Source organism: Chrysemys picta, chromosome 19 (genome assembly GCF_011386835.1).
Source record: "Chrysemys picta bellii isolate R12L10 chromosome 19, ASM1138683v2, whole genome shotgun sequence".
Lineage (NCBI taxonomy): Eukaryota > Metazoa > Chordata > Testudines > Emydidae > Chrysemys > Chrysemys picta.
The window spans coordinates 3,705,809-3,723,976 of NC_088809.1; the positions used below are offsets into that span (position 1 = coordinate 3,705,809).

The 18,168-nt window shown below is 36.9% G+C and overlaps 1 protein-coding gene across 1 annotated transcript in view; it reads right to left on the reverse strand.

Moving 5' to 3' along the window:
* Window positions 1-1,584: 1,584 nt before the first annotated feature.
* LOC101942556 (LHFPL tetraspan subfamily member 7 protein-like) overlaps window positions 1,585-18,168 on the reverse strand; it is a 155,960-nt gene continuing 139,376 nt past the window's right edge. Inside the window, exon 3 of the mRNA XM_005298173.5 lies at window positions 1,585-5,056. Within this exon, the coding sequence (XP_005298230.2) occupies window positions 4,830-5,056 (227 nt within the window). The 3' untranslated portion in view covers window positions 1,585-4,829. The remainder of the gene's footprint in view (window positions 5,057-18,168) is intronic.

The window sequence follows — 18,168 nt, forward strand, 5'->3', positions numbered from 1 at the left end:
GGATTAAAATACAGGCAGTCCTCGGACTTACGACACAACTGGTTCCTTACAATTGTGTTGTAAGTCGGAACTTGGAACCGCAATCTACTCCATTGCGGGACCGAGCATCGTAAACTCGAAACCTATAGTCGTAAGTCGAATCGGGGTGTCCATACAGAAGCGTCGTAAATGCAGTTCTTCGTAACTTGAACGTCATAAAGTCGAGGACTGCCTGTATTACATTTTGGTTACAAATACATGAATTTATACAGACTCAACTTTTAGCTAAACTCATGTACCCTTAATGTAAACAATGAATAGATTTCGCAGTGTTATCATGGAAAGTGGAGGGAGCATCCCATTCATAGCACAGTTTCCCACCCCTTTTGTCTAACATTGAGGGTACAGCGGTATGGCCCATAGAAGGCTGAACTGGGAGATGTCCATCCCCCCTTCCACCAACCCCCCAGACAATCCATTGAAGAGTTAATAATTTAGCCTTAGCTCTTTAAGGGGAAAGGAGTAGGGGAGAATCACGGGGAGCTGGAGAGAGTGCAGAAGTATAGGGCCTCTCCATAGATGGTCTTAGCTTGTAAAGGATCTCAAAATGTCTGAGGGTGTAGGGCTGAATACACTGCCCACTCTGAGGGGAACCTGTTCACCCAAATGATCTACAGGAGCCTCAGACCATTTTCGTCCCCTTGGGCCTTGCCTGCTGGTTTCTCCATGAGAGGAGGCAATCTAGTCTCATGTCAGAAATTTACTGAGAATTAAATTAAATTAATTTTCTTGAATTCTGAATTATATGGTCATTAAGTGTAAGTAACTGGAGCAAAATAAGGTACTAATTCCATCATTAACCTAAATGGCTTAGAAAAATCAGATAATCAATTCTAAGTGAATTTATTGTTGCTTTTTAGTACGATTGTTCCAAGAAATTATTTTGAGAAACTAAGTACTTTTATTTCAAAATATTAACCATATATTTCATCTAAAGAATAAATGTTTTTTAAAAAATGATTTTCATTGCTGATAAACATAAATTATATGTAGAGCCATATTCTGACTGGCTAGGCTGCAGCTGCAGAAGTTGCCTTTCTTTTTCTGGCTCTGCCAAAACCCATGTAGAAGTTCTTCTACAGGCTGACGTAACAGGCACTGTCGAGCTGTTCTGGGATGAAGCCTATCTTAGGTATTTATCTGGTCCCCATTACTGAAGTATCCAATTGCCTCAATCTTTAATGTATTCTAACATCCATGTGAAATAGGGAAGTACTATTATCCCTATTTTACAGATGGGAACTGAGGCACACAGTAACAGTAAGTGAATTACCCAAAGCCACACAAGAGGTGGGAGAAAGGGTAGGGAACTGAACCTGCTTCTCCCAAGTCCCAGGATAGCAGCCTACTACTAACTGGATCATTCTTTGGACAAGCCAGGGATCACAAATTATATGTTTATATGCCTATGCTCCTATACACAGACACTTATATAGATTATTCCTATTTGTTGCCATTTCCTTATCCCCTCAGTCTCTTCCCTTAAAGTAACTGCTGTGCATCTTATCTGACTGCAACTGTAAAACAAAAGCAAAATCAGGAAAATAGTGAACAATGTGAATTATTTTATTATACAGTGTTGTCAATTGTAAATTTCACATTTAAAATAATTGAAATATTTTATTCAACAAGTCAAATACGGAAAACAGTTAATATTCTAAAAAGGAGGCAGCTAGTCAACGCAGAAACACAGTAATGGAAAATACAGCTTTTAGTTACACTTAAAAAATTATATATTTAGAATAAAACTTGAACCTGATCCAGTAAATTTTCTGGGTTTTTTTTAACAAGAAAACTATTATACACAATATAACTCACAGACAGTCCTCATTAAAAAAATGATTTATCAGTGTTAGCAAATGTATTGGTAGTAATTCCCCCTATTTAAGTTCCAGAGGAGCTTCTGCAATATATGCTTTGCTTACTCTGGTTTGAGTCAGTTACAGTATGATCTCTACCCAGAGTTATAAATTGGCTCTGAACATGGACCTTTTACATGGCAATTCTGTCTACCCCATTTTAGATTTCATCAGTCTCCATTAAGTTTTCGTTATTTCCTTTCAATGTTTAAAATTATATAAAGGACGTTCAATATGGAAGCATTAGTTTCGCTCTTTCTTAGAAAGTGGAGGATACTGTGGAAAAAACTTGAGTTTTTAACTTGATTGTTTGTTCAAAACACTGAAAATAAATTTTCAATACGTTGTTTGGTATAGCAATATTGTAAATTTTAAGACCCCTACTGAGAAAATAGGTGAAAGTTATAAAGGAATTTCAAACTATGCGTCCGATCCTGCAAACATTTACGTAACTTTATTCACATGTGTAATCCTACTGATTTCAATGGGATTACTGATGGGCACAATTCTGCACATGAGTAAAGTTATGTTTATAAGTGGTGACAGGATTGGGCCCTCTGTGTCTACTAGATATATTATGGGTATTAATAGAAATCTAAAATTATTTTACTTTTGGTAACCAATTAAATCTTTGCAAAAATGTTTTCTAATTTACACTAACAAATCACTTTTTCTAGTGAAACATTAAGTGAACAATCGTAAACATTACACAAAACAGAGAAAAACCCACAGAATACAATTTTTACACATTGTATAACATTTTCAGTGGTTTATGAGAATTTTTTTATATATTGATCCTGTCTTGTATAATTGTTCTATTGTAAAGGCACAGGTTGGTTAGGAAAGAAAAGCCTGCATCTCTCTCTTTACTTTGTGGTTATGGGTTTTTTATCTGTTTATTTTCTCACTTTTTACCTTCTGAATTTTATATGAAGCTTTCCAATCTATTCCAGCAATTTATGAAATGAGCATAAGACACTACTAAAAATGCTACATGCTACATACAGAGAAGACTGAAGTCTATTCTGCCTTTAGGAGAGCAGAGGAAATTCCTTCAGCCTCATTTTTGTTAAATATTTAGAAGATTTCATTCCTTAGTTCTCTATGACAAAAACCATAGAGCTCTCTCTATTTACTTTATTCAGCTTTGAAATATGCATTTTAAAACATTAATAATGTAATTGAATTATATTATAAATGTATGTGCATAATTTGCTCTTTCGAGCTCATGATTATGTAACAACAGTCAGCTACTTTAAAAAATAATGTAATGCTTAATTAAGTTGAGTTTAGAAGGCTTCACAATGTAAACAAGATTGTATAATACTTTGATACATATTGGAATAAAGTAAAGTGATTGTTCTATCAGTTCTCATTTTCTTATACTTCCTCAACATTTCTTTATCTGTCCCTTCACGCACATTTTTCAGAAAAGAAGAAAATCAGGAATAACCATTACCCAGGCTTCAGTAAATAACCAAGAAAAATAGAGAGACAAGGTGGGGGAGGTAATATCTTTTGTTGGACCAGTTTTTGTTGGTGAGAGAGACAAGCTTTTGAGCTTACATAGAGCTCTTCTTTAGCTCTTCTTCCAAAGCTCTGTGTAATCTTGAAAGCTTATCTTTCTTACCAACAGAAGGTTAATAAAAGGTATTTCCTCACCCACCTTGTCTTTAATATCCTGGGACCAAATGGCTACAACAGCACTGCATACAACTAACAAAGATGATAGATTTGATCAGTTGGTTCACAGGACAAAATAAAAAGCAGAAAAGTAAGGTTCAGTATTAAAATATAATCAAGAGGTTCAGTTCTTTACTAGTAAATATTAAAAATAAATAACATCCTCATGACCTAAGTACTGGATAGGAATTTTACTGTAATTTTGAAGGAGAAATATGACAATGGAGTAATATTAGAACCCAATCATTCTTTTGTTTAAGGCATGTGGTGCATTTGTTTGAGTCCTTGGTGGTAATGAAACCAAAAATGCCATTGCTGGAACTATACTTCATAAATTTCACACACAAAAATACCCATCAGATGTGACATTTTTCTAGTCATCATTACATTGGATGATATTGAGTCAAAGTCTGCCACACATACTCACAGTCTTTACCTTACAGGCTTATAAAACCCCCAAAACTATACATAATTATATACAATTCCATGCAAAATCATAATCTAAGAACTATGGTAAAACAAATGCACTTCTCCTCTTAATATACTTTTCTCCTTTTTAAGCTATTTTAGTATTGGGCCTTTTGAAAAGGTTAGATTTCTTTAGCAAAAAGTTATCTAAAATGTATAGCAATCACGGTGGAGGCTATACTTCCCAATTGTTAGACCAGTACTAAAACATGTGCCTACAAAGTACAATATTCAGGCACACTCCTAACATGCATTGATTAAAAATAAACAAACAAAAGCACTCTTTCTTGCATACATCTTTTTTCATAGGTAAGCTTCATTTTAGGCTCTGGTTACTAGTAGGCTTTTCCCACTAATAGTAACTATAACAAAATATCATTATCAGATTTAAAATTATTGGGTTCATAAAAGTTCTGACATTTAATAACATATAAAAGAGAATTGAGGCTTTTAACAGATTTACTGTTTTGAGACATAAAAGAAACTGTTTGGGAGGTAGACAGATGTTTTGAGGATAAACAGATTTTTTGACTAAGGCATTAAGCCATTATAAGTTTAGAGCAGCATAAAGGCTGCTAATTCGTCTTATTTCAATTCCAGAGTGTTAGCTTCTCATGCTTACGGAAGACTATCAGTGCACTTTTGGTCTCTGTGATTCTGACCCTCTATCTCCCTCTCTCTCTTTTTTTTTTTTTTAGCCATACAGCTAAAAGGAAGTGCTATAATACTTTCTGCCCATTGATTAACCGGAATGTTTTGCTGTTAAATACTAATCAAATACTATAAAATAGTAGGTATTGGAGTTGGAGATATGTACTCTTTTGGTGCATATTTTGCAAAGAATGGTAAAAAGACAGATAACATGACTCCAACAATTGCCAACATGTACCCCCATCCAATCTGGCAGTCTCCTGCATTGTATATGCTTGAATTCTCACAGAATTTCTTCACTGTAGCAGAGGTGAGGCCGAAAGGATAAACCAAAAGTCCAGACGCCATGATGAATACTAGAAAAAAAAAGAGAGCAATTTTTAATAAACATTGAATTCCCTTGAAAAATATTTCTTAGTTCCATGGGCAAATCTTGATTCAGTTCAGGTCAAAGGCAAAATTTCCATTGACTTCAAAAAGCCTATGATTTGTCTCAGATTTTTTGGGATAGATTTTGTGACACAGTAGCATGTATGCAGATGAGCCCAAGGTAGAATGAAAAGGTGGTACAGATAACACATAGCTCAAGCCCTTTCTTGACATGGCAGCACTGGATTTGCTCCCTGAATTTGTTCATTTTGTTGTTATTGCGGGTTCTTTTTTTACCCCCAGTTTAGGCCTTATTAGACCTCTGTAGTTGTAGGGAGGAATCATACTGAGAACATCAGGAATGATATATAATGATATATAATTACATGGTGAATGTGTGCAAAGATGTAGATATTTTCAAATATCTCAGGGGCACTCAGTGGTGCAAGTAAGCCAGTATGGTCAGTATGCCGAACCATTAAAACATTTATTGCCAGTACGCTGTACCGGAAAGACACATTTTTCAAGAATGAATTGTAGAGCCCTGCGCGGATACAAATTTATCCCTGCGGATTCGGATATCCACAGATAGAAATCAGTATCCGCTGAACCCCAGGGCTCTTCCGGGAACCGTAGCGGCGAAAAGGAGCAGAGCATGGGGCCGCCACTGCTAGGAGTCAGCACCCCGCGCCGGCAGCTCCTCTAGCGTGGCTGTACTGCCCCCAACCTCGACTTCAGCCCTGTCCTCCAGCACGGCTGTAAAGATTCAAGACAGGAGACGCAGCTATGTGGAAGGGCTGGGGGTAGGACTGGGGGCAGTACAGCCACGCCGGAGGACCTGCCAGTGCAGGGCGCTGGCTCCTGAGGAGCGGTGGCCCCACATTCTGTTCCTTTCACCCCTGCGATTCCTGGGAGAGCTAGACTAATATGACTATAAGTACAAAGTGCATTTTAGTTACACATCACAGCATCTATGATCAACAATTATTGCTCTCCTAACAATGTTTAAAAAAAAAAGAGTACAATTACACAGAAAAACAAATGGCATTGCAATATCTGATGAACTGTTATCTATGCTGCCTTATTCAGCAGATGGTGTAAACAGAATCTATATTACCTAAAGAAAAAAATCATTGCCAGTTAGCTATTAATAGAAGTCAAAGACTAACTTCTGCAATATATAATGAATATTTTTCATATTTTAATGTCATGGGTATGTAATTTGTTAATATACAAAACTGCTTTTGGTATATATATATATATTTGGGTATATATAATTTGATTGTCCAAACTGTAAATCAGGGTTAAAATAGGCAGAAAACAATAAAAACTGTTATGCTAAATTATGCAGAGCTTTTTCTTTTTTTTACCATTTTAGTACTGCTTTGAACACTACCGGCTACATTAATATTTCCTATTTTTCTGTCACATTGTTAGCTTTTAGAAAACAGACAAATGCTACACTTTAAATATTTGTCCATATTCATTTCCTTATCTACAGAGTCAAGCAGAAGTATTTGGAAGACTTTGAAATATTAATATCACTGTATTGTAATCTACCATTCAGTGATGTCGTTTTGTAGTCTCAGTTAATGGCAGAAGCTTTTTGCAAGGGAAAAAAATCACTGGAATGTTAGACTTGAATCTGTTCTAACATCAAATAGGCTAATAAGTTGCCAATGGCTCTGTATTCTCAGGCTTGTCATAGAATGACCTCATTATACTCAGTTATATGAACCACACAGTGTCCTCCTTCTTACAAAGGCTTAAAATACTGAATGGCCTGTTATTATCTGCAGAAGCCAAGCTTTCAGACACGGTACTAATGACTACTTAATAGCGCTGTCTATCAGCAGTGCAGTTAGCTGGGAGAATACACAAAGAAACAGTGGGGATCCAGTTAGCTTCTTCATAGAACATTTATCCCTCTGCATGGTTTTAAAACAACAAACATCAATTTAAAATGTGTCAGAATTCAGCAGTCAGTATGTTATTATTATCTCAAGTGTATCCCCCCCCTCAAGCGTATCACATACAAGACCATCGGGAAATACATTTTAGGTCCTATTCCATAATGTGCAGCACACAGAATTTCTAAGAGTTTCAATATGAAAAGAAACTATTTGATTTTACTTAACATGGTTTTGACTGACCATTTGGTTTTTATTAATATTTGAATTGATCTCTCATCAGATTTCTCATTAAAGAGTTCTCATTAAAAACATTAATTATTTTGTTGTAATATTCTTTTGACACATGATCTTTGTTACCTTTAAGAATTCCTCACTTGGGTTCTTACCAGTAACTCATAGTCAATGCTAACTGCAAAATTGTTTATAGCTGTGTTTATGTACACCAGTTCAACAGGAGAAGGTCACATTTTATTTCTGCTTTCTAACCTTCCACTTTCCCAAACAATTACAGTTTCTCCCCTCTGTCCCCTCCTTAGTTTACTGGTATCAGATGCCTCAACCATCCTGATAGTCTCCACTCTGCAACCTTCTTTTAAAGGATTTATAACTTGGCTATAAAAATTGGTTCTTGGCTGACATTTGGCATATAAGAAACCAGAAAGGGCTTCTTTCTTAATTTAAGCAAATTTCTGGGTTCAGAGGTTTCAAATTGAAGCATTAACATCATCTCAGCATATAAAATACCAGAGAGGCAGGCACTTCTACCTATGGAATTCAGTACATTTTGTACAAAAAGTTTTAAATTACTGTTGCTGTATTTTTCTCTCTTAGGAAAAATAGCACCATTTTCTGTCATTTCAAGGTATATTCTAAATAAAGCTAATAAAGTATAGTGTACTGGTTCTTCCATTGCATTAAGATCCTTAGGCTAGGTCCACACTACCCGCCTGATTCGGTGGGTAGAGATCGATCCCAGAAACGCTCCCCCGTCGACTGCGGAACTCCTGCTTGCCGAGAGGAGGAAGCGCTGTCGACGGGGGAGCTTGCCTGCACCGCGTGGACCCGCAGCAAGTAAACTTAGTTCGATCTAGGAAACGTCGACTTCAGCTATGCTATTCTCATAGCTGAAGTTGTGTTTCCTAGATCGATCCCCCGCCCTAGTGTGGACCAAGCCTTAGTTAAGAAGTTATGGAAATCCTGTTGACCTAAGTTTGTTTCAGAAGATACCATATAGAATGTGACTTCCTAGGTTATAATCATCCAAAACAACTGAAATGAAATATGTAATACTTGAAATAATAATAAATTATTTTTTCTTTTAAAAATTAATTTTATCATTTCAGTTTTTTTTTCCACTTTAAACAGATGTAAAACCGCTGACTGAGCTGCAATGCTCTATAAAATATCTAGAGGGCACTCATCTACAATTCTCCTAAGGCACTATGTCCAGCAAAGCCATGGGTAGCCAGTCATACTTTCAACTTCTTTCTACAAGGCTGTCCAAGTCTCCTAAGTGTAGCATGAGATGAGTGAAGTGCCGGCACTAGGCATAAGCAGACTAAGCAATTGCTTAGGGCCCTAAGCAGCTCAAAGGGGCCCCCATTTGCTTTTTTAGTATATTTTGGGGGTGGGGCAAAAATATTCCTGTTTTAGGCCCTCAGAGGGCTAATGCCATCTTTGGATATATGAACAGCCTTATCCATCATGACAAGGGGAGAGAGAAACCTTAGTTAAGCTTAGATTTGTGTACAGTGCAATACAACAACTATAAATGAAAATAACCATAGTTAATAAAAGTATTTCATGTCAAGGTTTAGCTTCTTGCTTTCCCCCCGTTTTCCTTTAAACAGAACTTGTTAGTTTATAAGCCACCAATGAGGAAATCCATCTTTTCCAGAGACTTAATCAAATTGTGCAAAAAGAAGACTAAGGACCTACTCCTATTAAAGTTAATAGGAGTCTTGATGTAAACTGGAGCAGAATCAAATCGTAAGTTCTCACTACTTTCTCTGACTAGTCAAGAGACCTAGGAGAGAATAGGCTGCATCCTTTTCTGGCTCATGCATAATCAACAGAATTTGCAATTGAGTTATAATTGCAGAAACTATAATGCATGAGCCAGCAAAGAATACAACTTTCCCTTCAAATCCCAGCTTGACTTTGCAGTGCTGATATTTAGAACAATTTTCCATGTAAGCTTGGCTCGTTTGATATGCAGTGACTGAGTGGCAATAAACAGTGGAACCCCAGAGTGTGATTTTTTACAAAGTCACTTTCTCAGATATAACCTCTTTTTTAAACCATTATCAATTCTTCAGTCATGTCTCTCCTAAACTACTGCACCCTTTTCTTCTCTGGCCTATCTCCCTTCTTAGGCTATTCAAAAAGCTACTTCTTGGATTATTTTACTGACCTACTGCTCTGACATCATCTTCTTCCTCCTCCACTAACTTATCCTCAGCTTCAAGACTCTACAGAACACTGACCATGCTTACATCTCCTCCCACTCTTTGCTCTTCATGTGCTCTTTAATTGCCTTTTTAATCTCCTCTCACTCTTGGCTTCAGACTTTTGTTTTATGCCAACTCTATCCACTTCCTATGCACTCACTTGCCTCCTTTGAATTTGTACTTAAAATTAGAAGCAGGAAAAAAAAAGGAAAACTGGAGCTTCTCCCAAAATTTTATGCCAGTTCTAGAACCAAACTTCATGGATTGGGCCTATCTCTATTTAAATCCCACCTTTTTCACCCATGAAGCTTTGTTGTGCTATCTCTCTGCCAATGATATATCCACATCTTTTTGCATATGAATTGCTGTGCAGTGCATTGGAGTTAAATGAGTTGAACCGTAAGCTACTTGGAATCATTTTCTGTGTGTCTCTGTGTATGCCTATGTGTGTTTTACAAAGTCCACTAATGTACACTCCTTAAACAATAAAAATAGTAAAAGCCTGAGACAAACCACACTTAGACCCTTTGAATATTTTATAATAAAATAGTTATAAAGACGCTTTAATTAAGTTTAAACTCTGAAAAGAATTAGAGAGGGGAACCCAGAGGTGGGAAACCATTGTTATCAAGATCTACAAGCACAGGTGGAGGATTTTATTTCATATCAGATGCCTGTTGTCAGTTTGGATAGTGACTATCTAATCTCTAAATTCTGGAAGATGGAAGCAGAGATCAACAGTCTCCCTGGGGAATTTATGAACTGATAAACATACTGGTACACTGACTATATACACATTCCTTGTGATGGTTCCAATAATTTAGCACATCACAAAGTCAACATACAAAAACACTTTTCTTGGGAATACAAAGGTGTCCTATAAAATGCAGGGCTTTATTTATTCTCTGCTATGGTTTGGATGTATCAGTTTAAGAATACGTAGCTACAAAATTAAACAAAGATTTACCAAAGAGGCGGAGCACAGCTAGATATGCTCTGTTCTGCATGAGAGTTTAAAAAAAACCCAAAACACTTGAAAAAATAATGTCCCATTTTGGTTTTTAACTTTTGAAGCTAGATTCACCCCAATAGGACATGAAAAAAGCTGCACCCAAGGGGGAATTGAACCCCCTAGTAATTCAGTAGTGGGAAGGACAACGTTAAAATCAACTCAGGACTCTAGTGGAGCCTCTCTGGTCAAAGCTGTGTTGGGAGAGTCCCCCTTATTTTTAGGAGGTAGCCCTGAGTAAAGACCCCTGAAGAACAGAGGATTGTGAACAGCTTGTATCACTCCAAGTGGATTTACTTTGGAGCTCCAAAAGCAAAGGAGTCAATCTGGCCCAGGGTTTTTGTGAAAGGTAACAGCAAGGAGTACTATGGTAAAAGACTGACCCTGAATAATCACATTCAGTTCCATTCCATTTCATATATGAATATGCAAATGAAACAAAAATAAATCTACTTCAGTACTTTGCAAACAGCACTTCATGGTGTTATCAGTCTTTGATTTGTTTCAAATTAAAACGATTTACTTGTTACAAACAAAACACAGAAAGCTAAGAATAAAATATTCTGAATTCATAAATCATTTTCCTGAAAGTGCCTACTGTAAAGAGATTAGTTTGTCCTAGAATTTTAATTTGCCTACTATCGGAGTATATTATACTCTTCATACTTGTGACTAAGTTGGATTAGTTGGAAGATTGTAGAGAGACTCATACAATCATCAAAATTGGTGCTGGAAGGGATTCTTACAGTAGGCCTGGAAATCCATTCTCCTACTGCTATTACAGATTATCACCTTCACTATTCCCCAAGTGTTTTAGCTAATCTCTTTTTGGAAAATTTTCATTTACAGTGTCTAATCTAACTAAGCAGGCTGTTGTATTTTTAATTGCTCTCATCATTAAGTTTTCCCTCATATCTAATCTATTTTTGCTCTTTTTAAGGTCATTAACTCTCATAATACACTCTTAGTCAACTTCAAATAATTTATTTGCTCTCAAATTTCTACAGAGCTCGAGTCACTCTAACTTCCCTTAAACTTTTCCCTTAAACTTTTTATTTTTATTTATTTATTTAGGTGTAAATAATAGATACCTATACAAGGCACTAGGCACCCTAACATGTAATTAGCAGTACAACAAAAAGCCCAGCAGTATTAAAAGAATCATTAAAACAGGAATTTAGCCAGCCAGCCAGCCAACTACCCCCTCTCCCCAAATCTTGGTTCTACCCCTTTACCTCTGCATTGTTCTGGGAAGCATATCTTTTGCAGTCTCCAAAAACCCTATCAAGCAGATGTCTTTTGTAACATACCTGGAAGGTCACCAAATTCAGGGTATTTCTTACAGGAATGGGGGAAAACAAATTCCAGAGTCCTAGTCTCAGAGCCCTCAAAGAGAATGCCCTGTCAGCATCCCCCTACCTTATTAACAAGGGGAATCCAGATGAGGCACCTCTGTTGACCATACATGTCCATTCTTCCAGCCATCTGCATTATCTTTGTTTTCCTTTTTGATTTGATATCTCTTCTCAATACAACAGGTCTTTTTAAACTTTTCAAAAGGAATCTCATGAAGGATCACATCTAATGCTTTGCTACCATGTAAATAATTGACACTTACTGAATTCCCTCTCCTCTCACTTTTTGTGACTGTAGCAAAGACATTAAAGACAAGAAACACACACGGTTGAGTTACGACATGCCTGTTTTGTGTTTGTTGCCTGTACAGCCAGAATTAAGTAGTAGAAGTCTTAGTACAGGGCCTGGCTTTCTCTTGTGCACAGCTGAAAAGTTCACATGTAAGGCGTAAGAGTGAAAATTCAGGTGATTAGCAAACCAGAGGATTTGACCAAGGTAGCTTTCCTTTGTACTTACACTTTTCTTTGTCTGATTTAAAAAAAAGGCTAATATGCAAAATAAAAAACTCCTGTGTCTTGTACCCTCACAAGTAAATGGATATTTCTAAACCATCTGCTATAACATCTTTATTATATATTTGCCATTAAAAGCATGCAAAATGTAGACAATTGAAAATGAATTGTCTTGCAGAACTAAATAGCAAGCTTTGATAAAATGACAGAGTATACAGGATATAGACACACACACACACACACACACACATATATACAACCACAAACACACAAAGAAGGGGCCAATTTTTAAATGGATATCTTCTGTGTGTGTATGTATGTATAATACACACACACACACACACACACACACACACACACAAGATATGCATTTAAAAAGTGATCCATTCTTTGGAATCCTTTCTCACAGAATACATATACAATATCTACTTTCAATGTAAACTCTAAATCTTTTTCCAACAGTTAAAAAAATTACAATTTTATGAGAAACTGGTTGTCTTTTCTAAAATCAATCAATCAAACAGTGCATATTCTCTCTTACACAGTTACAAAATTTCCACTAGGTAAGGTTTACTGTTTCTTCGGCCACCATGCTGACAAAGATAATTTATACCAATAACTATAGATTCAATCATGGGTGCTACAGGGCCAAGGGTGAGGGGAGGTCGCGAGGAATCCGAAAGCCTGTGCAGAGGCATTGTCTCTCTTTGTACAGGACACTGGCTGTCCACTGATCCCCTGGGATCCTACGGGTTTTATAAGTGGGCCTCATAGCTTGTTCCATGGGGGAACCCCTTCCCTCCATTTCCAGAGGAATTAAACTCCACAAAGAGAACCTTATGGAAATGTTCTCCCCCTCTATCTCCTCCTACAGCAGCATGGCCCAATGAATAGGACATTGGATTGTGTGTCAGTACACAGATTCTATTCCTGGCTCTTCCACTGACCTGCTATGTGACTTTTGGGAAGTCACCTATCTCTAGGGTGACCAGATGTCCCGATTTTATAGGAACAGTCCCGATTTTTGGGTCTTTTTCTTATATAGGCTCCTATTACCCCCTACCCCCCTGTCCTGAGTTTTCACATTTGCTGTCTAGTCACCTTACCTATCTCTGTGACTCAGTTTTTCCTTGTGTAAAATGGGGATAATGATACTCAATCTCCAATGCTTTGAGATCTACAGATGAAAAGTGCTAAATAAGAACTAAATAGAATTGTTATGATTAGAAGAAGAAATACCATTGGCACCTGAGTGTGATAACAGAATCAAGATTGAATTTCTGTGCCCTGTACTGCTATAAACAAATTGTTGACTTCCTCTGGCTCCTACAGAAAGGAATAAGTACCTTTTTGTGTATATTTTTTTTATATAAACAGTCTGAAAAGAACTGAAAATTACCAGACAACATTTCAAACAAAAATGAACAAAACCAGAACGTGAAATTTTAAAAATGAAACAAACAAAACCAAAACAAAATTCCATGATATCATGGAAAATAAACTTTTGAGGGCTGTGAAAATCAAGTATCAGTATTGGAGGCAGTTGTTCTGCACAGAGCTACAAGCAGTTGCAGGTCAAGTATCAATAATACAAGCTCTTGTAAGCCACCCCCCCAATTATTTCATCAAAGGGAAGTTGACTAAAGAGCAGGGAATGGAGACAATAACGCCTACATATGTGGTATCAAAATGCTGCTGAATAAAGAGCTGGAACTAGTAAAAATGATCTAGTCACTTTTATCATATTACAATTTAGTTATTCTCTTTTTTTGGTAAAGAATTATTTCATAGGCTTAATTTCAGTTAGCATGTAGTAATTCTGAGAATTTGTACCAGTCTTGGGTTGTTGCTAAAATAAACTGAAGATTATGCCAATTTCTTTTCCAGCTCAACTAGATAGTGTTACTCACAAGGTAGAATTTAGCAGCTATAATACAAATGTGATTACAAAGAAAGCTATCTAGCTTGTCAACACTCTTTGTTAGCATATATCCTTTGTTAGCGTTTTTATATAATGTCTCCAAAATCTGTTAAAATAACTGTTGAGGGTCTGACTAAAGCTCACAAGCTTCGTTACCACAGCAGACATAGTGATTGATGCTATATACTTTTTATTTCAATGGGAATTTTGCCTCAGTAAGGAGTGCAGGATATAACCCAAAATATTTAATGTTTCCCTCTTTGCAGTGTATTGCAATGGAGAAACTAACATCCTAATCCAGCAAATCACTTGAGCATGTGTTTAACTTTAAGCACCTGAGCAGTCATATTGAGTTCAATGGAATTTCTCATGTGCTTAAGTACTTTGCTGGATTGGAGCTTCAGTGCATGAACAGAGTGATAGAAATATCCCTTAATGCTGGTTTAACACAGATGTTTGTGCTTCATTATAACAGGGTTCAAAGGAAGAGGGAGAGAAAAATATGTAACATGAATCTGTATTTGTCTGATAGGCTTGAATGACTCAAAATCTGATAAAAATGCCTCAATGCTGCACTGAGCATGAAAGGAGTCTAGAGTGACAGTAGAACGGTATAAGAACTAGTCAAGCAGCAGTCCTCAGATGGTTAGAGAAGAAGAGGTATATTTAGTTGTGAAAATAGGCAATTGCAACCGGGTTCCCCCCACCCATTTCACTTAGCTCCCATAAGTGAAAGCTGCATCAGGTAACCCAAGGTTTCTCAGTAACAGTTGCATGCTATTGAATTACGAATCAGAGTAGTCATAACATTCGAACAGTGGAGTCTTGATTGGCTCACGTGTACCTATAAATTTTATAATATGTATTTTGATCTTAAGAAACATTACACTCTATTACTGCTTAGGGTCTTTTTTTTAAAGTTGGAGCATTGATCTGATAAATCATTAATCATTCTATAAGTAAATATTTATTGATGTTATTTAAAAATATGTAGGTGTTCAATGGGCTATAAAATATAACAGCTCTAAAGAAAGTGTGGGCTATCCACTGATTGCCAATACCCAAATCTACCCCTCCTGCAGAATTGCCCCTGGGAAGGTACGGAATTTTCCTTGGATCTTTTCACTTGGAGTGAAGAATTTTGTGCCCTCACTCTCCCCTGAATTGCGCCCTCAATCACACATTTCCCCCTCACTCCCTGGAATGACCAGTGGTTTTGCCTGAGAATCTACAGCCCTTTGCCCTGGCTCTGGTAACTCCTAAGCCCTGGAGGCCCTCTTGAAGGATAGTTTCCCCAATAAAAAACAGGTTGCAGAAGGATCAATGCAACTTCCTGCATTAGGAAGCACTGGATTCTCCATCACTTGAAGTATTTAAATCAAGACTGGGTATCATTCTAAAAGACACACTGTAGCTCAAACAGAAGTTATGGGCTTGATGCAGACATTATTGGGTGAAGTTCTTCAGCCTGTGCTATGCAGGAGGTTAGACTAGACAGTCATATTGGTCCCTTCTGGCCACAACACGTATGAATCTATGAACTTTCTGAAGGCCTTGGCCCATGCTCTTCCCAGACCCATTTTAGGACTTGGTAGGTTCAAGTGGGGGACAGTCCTTGTGAGACAAGGGACAAACCCTGCCCCTCCCCACATACACAGGAAGTGGATGTCCGTGGAGAAGGAACCATCTACAACCATACTCCTGGCCAGACAATCTGCCCATATTTAGAAGCAGATCGTTTTAATGTATAGATCAAGGGTCGGCAACCTTTCAGAAGTTGTGTGCCAAGTCTTCATATATTCACTCTAATTTAAGGTTTCGCGTGCCAGTGATACATTTTAACATTTTTAGAAGGTCTCTTTCTACAAGTCTATAATATATAACTAAACTTTTGTTGTATGTAAAGTAAATAAGGTTTTTAAAATGTTTAAGAAGCTTCATTTAAAATTAAATTAAAATGCAGAGCCCGCTGGACCGGTGGCCAGGACCTGGGCAGTGTGAGTGCCACTGAAAATCAGCTTGCGTGCCGCCTTTGGCACACGTGCCATAGGTTGCCTACCCCGATATAGCTCAATCCAAGAAACACAAAGGTGCACATAGCTATTTTACTGAATATATAACAGAAAATATAAAGATGTTCATTCTCCTCCTGTATGCTTTAATATTTTGGCTGTCTTAAATTTGAATAGGAAAGTCTTGGTCCAATGTTAAATTTAATTCTGTAAAACCAAGCCACATGGAATTAAATAAACATCTGCTGGTACCAGGGACTTCTAGAGCTAAAAGCATGAGCTGGGAGCGGTAACAAACTCACTTGCTCTATGGACTGGGCACAGAGGGGAACATGTAACACACACAGACTAGTGAGTTGCTTTTGGTGTCTTCTTATTCTCTTTCTCCTTCTTTCTTTTACATTTCTATTACTTATACATAACCAAACCAATTTAAAGCAAATTTGGTAAAAGAAAAAAGCAGGCTGAGATGTTTTAAGTTACACCTCTGGATTAGTTTAATTCATTTATAATACAGTACACAAATAAATTTATTTACCCTTTAAAAACGTGTTATAAACCACTCAAAACCGATACTTTATAATGGAAATGATGACAGCAAATTAACTACCGAATAGAAAGTACTGTCATTACATTTCTAGAATCCCTGCATTTGTCAAACTAAACGTTCCAACAAAGATTTTACTTGAAAGTTAAATATTAAGCAAACATTTATTATTTACTGAAACCTTTTCAAACCCTGAGAGCCAGATTCTCATGTTGAGTTGTATAGGGCTTGCTAACATGAGAAAGTTGCACCAGTATTTTTAAGGTGTGAATTGAAGCTGATATAAGTTAAATTTGTACAAAAGGTTGTGCAGACAATCTTATTCCAGTATTTCATCTTACTTTGGTTTAGCTGAAGTGGATCAGGAACAGGTTTAACTAAATCAAAAGAAGTCCCTCATATAATGAAATAGGAGCTTTTTGCACCAATTTAACGATACCTGTTTAAAAGCCGATTAAAGTTGTACTAATGCAACTTTCTCATATAGACAAGCCCTTATTCTGCACATAGTCCCACAGATTTCAGTGGAACTTTTTGTGGAGTAAAATATTACTTTATATGAGTAAGGATGGCAGAAGCTGGTCCACAGTTCAAATGGAAGTAGATAGAGTATTAATATAACTGTATTGGAAACCAAATAATCTCAAACAGGTAACATGAAACTAACTGGGCTGAGCAGCTGCTCTGTTAGCTAAAACTTTAGGAAAGGCTACAAAAGCCAGTGCATTCCCAGTAACCTCTGCGGTTACATTTCACTACATGAAAACAAACGATGAAACTACACTATTTTAGCAAACTGAGTAGGTAACAATACAGAAGATTTATAAGTATAATCTGGTTATCTATAGATCTAATCATATAGTTATTGAGTTCCATGTCATACGCTCAGAAAGGGTGAAATGATCTAGCATTGTGTGGTCTACTTTGAGTGAGTGCATTTTATCATCAACAAGGTTACAAGGCAGACAGCCTATTTAGCAGACTATAAAGGGATATACAAAAGCGAATTTGTCTCAGAATTGCAAACTGAATCACCATACTGAATCTTTGGAAGATTCAGAGAGTTACAGAAGTCTAGTAAATTAGAGGCACTTCAATTTGTTTTAACACCTGGGGGGAGGGATAGCTCAGTGGTTTGAGCATTGGCCTACTAAAGCAAGGGTTGTGAGTTTAATCCTTGAGGGAGCCACTTAGGCATCCAGGGCAAAATTAGTACTTGGTCCTGCTAGTGAAGGAAGGGGGCTGGACTTGATGGCTTTTCAAGGTCCCTTCCAGTTCTAGGGAGATAGGACATCTCCATTAATTTAATTTAAATTTAACCTTTACAACTTTCTTTTTTGTGTGTGTATTATTTCTTCAAATTATTATACATGTTCTAT